Source organism: Anastrepha obliqua, chromosome 5, assembly GCF_027943255.1.
Source record: "Anastrepha obliqua isolate idAnaObli1 chromosome 5, idAnaObli1_1.0, whole genome shotgun sequence".
NCBI classification, from domain to species: Eukaryota; Metazoa; Arthropoda; class Insecta; order Diptera; family Tephritidae; genus Anastrepha; species Anastrepha obliqua.
Genome location: NC_072896.1, coordinates 117,789,487 through 117,794,650, shown reverse-complemented (window position 1 = coordinate 117,794,650; position 5,164 = coordinate 117,789,487). Strand labels below are relative to the sequence as shown.

The 5,164-nt window shown below is 39.9% G+C and overlaps 1 protein-coding gene across 1 annotated transcript; it reads left to right on the top strand.

Annotated features, from left to right (window-relative positions):
* Positions 1 to 1,508: 1,508 nt before the first annotated feature.
* On the top strand, positions 1,509 to 2,599 carry LOC129248183 (juvenile hormone acid O-methyltransferase-like). Its single transcript, XM_054887644.1, has 3 exons — positions 1,509 to 1,919; positions 1,976 to 2,259; positions 2,322 to 2,599. The coding sequence occupies exons 1-3, from the start codon at positions 1,549 to 1,551 to the stop codon at positions 2,558 to 2,560; spliced, it is 894 nt and encodes a 297-aa protein (XP_054743619.1). The 5' UTR covers positions 1,509 to 1,548; the 3' UTR covers positions 2,561 to 2,599.
* The last annotated feature ends 2,565 nt before the right edge of the window (positions 2,600 to 5,164 follow it).

Sequence of the window (5,164 nt, the reverse complement as noted above, 5' to 3'; positions counted from 1 at the left end):
TCTCTTTGGGCCATTTTCGAGAGCAAAGTCCGAACTAAAAGATTCACCAGTCTCGAGGCGCTGAAAAAAGCTATTGTCCGCGAGTCGCATGTGCGTATCTGAACAGCCAGAACAGTGTCTGATGATGCAATCTGCGTTATAGTGAGTAAAGTTCCCTTTGATATACGAGCAGTGGAACTTAAGCAATTGTATCACTCACGTGGACACAAAGCGACACCTGAAGACAAGATAACCGAGCGCGAATGTAAAATAGCAAAGTGCAAAATAGATGGGATCACTCTTCTAAAGGCCGACGGACATATAAGTTGATCCCCAAACTAGATGAATGGATAAGCAGACCGCACGGCGAAACAAATTACTATCTAACCCAAATCCTCAGCGGACATGGTGGCTGTGTACCTTTATCATTTTAATCCAGCAGATAATTCGACATGCCCTGAGTGCTATAGCGAAGATGAGAGTGCAGAACACGTGAATTTTTACTGTTCCAGATTTTAGGGAGAGCGCTTTGAGCTCGCAAATGGCCCCGGCGTTGTCCTCACACCAGATAACCTTGCAACGCAAATGTTGAATTCGAAAGAGAAATGGGAAGCAGTAAAAAGTTTGCAGCAGGGATATTAATAAATCTGCAAAACTTAGAATGGGAGCGCAAAGCGAATGCGACCGATAGGAACACCCAAAAAATGCGTCAGAAAAAGAAGCCATTTGAAAACAAATCTCCTGTGGGGTCGATTGTACTCGCAAACAGACGACAAACACGAATGTGTGAGGTAAATTCTTAATACGAACTCAAACAGATGAGAAGTCGATATAGTGTAACTATATTGCGAGTTTCCGATGTCCTATTGGTTTCGAAGTAGTAATTGAGGCTATTGATAGAGTAAGAACCTCATAACCAACTAGGAGAGGTACCTGGACGCAGGTACCTGGCGTGTCTAAAAGACATAAACACGGCTTCACCTTGATGTACATAATGTTTTTAGCAGTCCCAGTAAGAATTAGCTGAGAGCGGTGGAATGTTATAGGGTTAGTGGGAGCATGACCCACATACCATTGGTGTGACGGCACTTTTAATAATGTTTCTGACATTTTCGATTTTATGCTTCCCTAGAAAAAAAAAGAAAAAAAATTGAACATCAGTATGGGTACACCCTATGAGATTGCAATTGCCATGTGATAGCAATTTTGAATTGATTGTTTGTTTTTTCATTTATATAATATATATGCATACATACAAACACACATATGTAGAATAAAATAAATTATCACACATTATTACTGCTAAAACAAATTAAAATTAATTATTTCACTTACGCTGAGCTGTTATTGATTCACAACTGCCCGTCGCTACTGAGCCAGTCCCTAACATAATATAATAATAATCTAATTTATTATGTCGGATATGTGTGAGTATGGCCCACAGCTGAGATCGGTATAAAAAGCTGCACTCAGTGCAATTTCATGACAAACGGTTAATACTCAGCACTCGCGGCTAATCGATATTTTACGTTAAAGATATCAATTTGGAATTTTGAAAAAACAGAGAACATGAATGAAGCTGCTCTCTATCATCACGCCAGTGCTTTGCAGCGCCGTGATGCGAAAAAGATCTTTGAAGAATGCATGAAAAGAATGCAATGGCGCGCCGATGGATGCGACAGACTCATCGATATTGGTTCGGGCCCTGGAAGTGTGCTAATGGAATTCGTCTATCCATTGCTACCACATAAATTCGAAGCCATGTGGGGAACAGATCTTTCCGAACCTATGATGGATTTTGCGTGTAAAAATTATGGCAACACGGAGCGCACACATTTCGAGGTGTTGGACATCGCTTGCACACAGCTACCACAACATCTACGCGGCCAATTTGATCATGTCACCTCTTCCTATTGTCTGCATTGGGTGAAGGATCAAAAGTAAGTTTGTTTCTTTGGGAATCACTTATGCGCTCACTAACTACGTTTCCTATTAGGTGCGCTTTACAGAATATTCACCAATTGCTTCGTTATAGCGGTGGCGATTGCCTGCTCGTCTTTCTAGCAAGCAATCCTTTTTTTGATGTGTATATAGAACTGTCCAAGACAGAAAAATGGGGTCGATATATGATCGGTGCCATGCACGGTATCTCACCTTTCCACAATAGCGACGATCCGGGTGCCGAGTATAGCAAATTACTACAAGAGGCTGGTTTTGTGGACTTTAGCGTGGAGGTACGGAAAAATATTTTCGTTTATGAGGGCACACAGAATCTTAAAGGTAAGTGAGGGTGCAGAAGAAGTGCAGTCGAGTTAATACAATTTTTTATTGCTGTGTGATAGACAATGTGAAAGCAGTCAGTTCATTTATGGAGCGAATACCGGAAATCCAGCACGAAGAGTTTCTGAATGACTTTGTTAAAGCATTAATCAACATGAAGATGTGTGAGGGCGAAATCAATGCAAGCAATTTTAAATTCATTAAACCTTACACATTATTTGTGGTCTATGCAAGGAAGCCCAGTGAATTTTTGAGTAGTTTAAATGCTGCGACGAATAAAATGGCGAAGAGACTGGATTGAGAGCTTAAACTTTAGAGCAAACAGAGCAAACAAATACTAGGATTTTAGGCATAAAATGTTTAAAAATTATTTAATACTTATGTAGAATAAAATAAATTATATAATTATTACAACGCGGTGCCTTTCTTTGTGATGTAAGTAAATACTTAATTGCACTTTTAACTTTTTATGTTGATTTGTTGAAGAATCATCCAAAGTGATTAATGTAACTTCTACTCAAATATGAACGAGACGTTATTAATAAAAAGGTCCGCGGATGACATATGGCAAAAATAATTTTTTTTGTTTTTTGGTAAGACTGTTATAAGCTTACATGGCAAATTTCAGCGTGATATGTCACATAGTTTATTTTCTGTGCTACTGTAAACAAGTCAAGCTCGAGTGTGTTCTTCGAATTTAACGATGCAAATTCAAGTTGAACAAAGAATTTGTTTGAAATTTTGTTATTCCAACAAAATTTCGGCTTCAGACGCCTTAAAAATGCTGCAGACAACCTATGGGGACTCTGCTCTATCGCGTGCACGTGTTTTCCAGTGGTACAAATCATTCAAAGAGGGAGGTACATCAACCCAAAAAACCACGCCAAAGTCGCTCAAAAATTAAGGTTATGCTGACTGTTTTTTTCCATTACGAAGGTGTGGTGCACTCGGAGTTCCTTCCGCAAGGCCGATCGGTTAACGCCGAATATTATTTAGACGTTTTAAAGCGTTTGCGCGAGAACAGTCGTCTTAAAAGGAAGGAATTGTGGGACAACAAGTCATGGTTCTTGCATCACGATAATGCACCAGCTCACACATCACGTCTTGTTCGCGATTATTTGAACAAAAATAATGTTAATATCGTTCCGCAAGCACCGTATTCGCCTGATATGGCTCCTTGTGACTTTTTCCTGTTTCCCAAGCTCAAGTTGCCGCTCCGTGGAAAACATTTTGAGACAATTGAAGTCATAAAAGATAATTCGAAGAACACACTCGAGCTTGACTTGTTTACAGTAGCACAGAAAACAAACTATGTGACATATCACGCTGAAATTTGCCATGTAAGCTTATAACAGTCCTACCAAAAAACAAAAAATTTATTTTTGCCATATGTCATCCGCGGACCGTTTTATTGATAACGTCTCGTTCATATTTGAGTAGAAGTTAACTATCTTTCATTTGTAGTGGTGCAACCTCTTAACTCCCCACCAATTTTTTAGGGTCATTCACTACGCCAATGTTTTATCAATAGTAAAGAGGCCCTAAAAATTTAAACAAACGGTTCACTGTCGCGGTATTTAAGCAATCCAGAGGAATGGGGACCTAACACTTTTCTACACCCATCGCTCAAGATTGAAAATGGACCTGGAGCGGAATGGGCATTTGGATATTTGGACAGCAAGTTCATATGCTTTACTGCCTTATGTTGGATGACAACGGTCTTTTAATCAGAAGTCTTGGGTTAAATGTGGCGAGGACTTAGAATCACGGTCTGTCATGATAGTCAAGATGCTATAAATAACTTAGAAACCGCTCGCACTTCTTCAAAAATAGTCTCGGAATGCAAGTTGAGGCTAAAATCCGTTAGGTGAATGGCGAAGTGATGTTTAAGGAAACGAACTGTTGATAAATGGTCTAAATTTGAGTTTTTCGAGCGTTCAGTGGCCTCAAAGCAAATCTTAGAGCCCAACATAGCGGAAACAGTCGGGTACAGTGGGGGTTTTCTTTAATAAGACTCATGAGAACAGTTGAGAGTACTGATAATCAAGTGTCCCGTGAAAAGGCCTAACAGGGTTGTAGCAAAATGTCTTCTCAAACAGAGGAGGCGAGAGCTACGAGCCTTGATAGAACTAATGAATGGGTACGATGTATGGTCACTGTGCGGATCTGATTTAGAAGACTATGGCGGAATATAGTACAGAGCATTTTCTTTAGCTTTTGCCAAATTTAGATGCTACATTTCTGAATCAGAAGTATTAGGAATGAATGAGTTACATTCTCTTGCCCTCGACAAACTGCTATGATTCTTAAAGGAATTTGGGAAGTTTGTAGATGAGTAAGTAATCTCCACTCCACTTGTCTCTCCATATCCTTTAAATACTCTCATTTGACCTTAATACTGCATAATAATGCTGTAGGGTTTGCAAAATTCCATTCCATTTCAATATCTCTTAGTCAAGTTCAAGAGCTTACACCCTTCGAAGGGTGTTTAGCGGAGCTTTTTCTCCGTCTTGAGAGTTTTCCACAAATTGAGGGATCTAATGCTTTACGTCGCCTCCGATGGTGTTTTTATGAGTAACTTTCTCATGGCAGAAATACGCTCGAAGATTTGCACTTTTTTTTTAATTTTCGGCTTCGGTAGTCTAGCGTAAGTTCCCTAGTCTGCCATCCCAGAAGTTGTGGGGTCGAATCCCACCTAAAGCACGTTCTCGCACTTTTCCAAATTTACCCACTTTCCCTGTTTCTAAAAAAAAAACTCATTCCTCAAACCCAAAAACACACAGTTACACATTGCATTAGTGGCGCCAGCAAGAAGAAGCGGGTAGCTGGGGTAATACACCCCTTTAGCGAAGTTCTCAACCTTCTGTGTAATCCCTCTGGTAGAAAAATGTGACACACAGAAGGC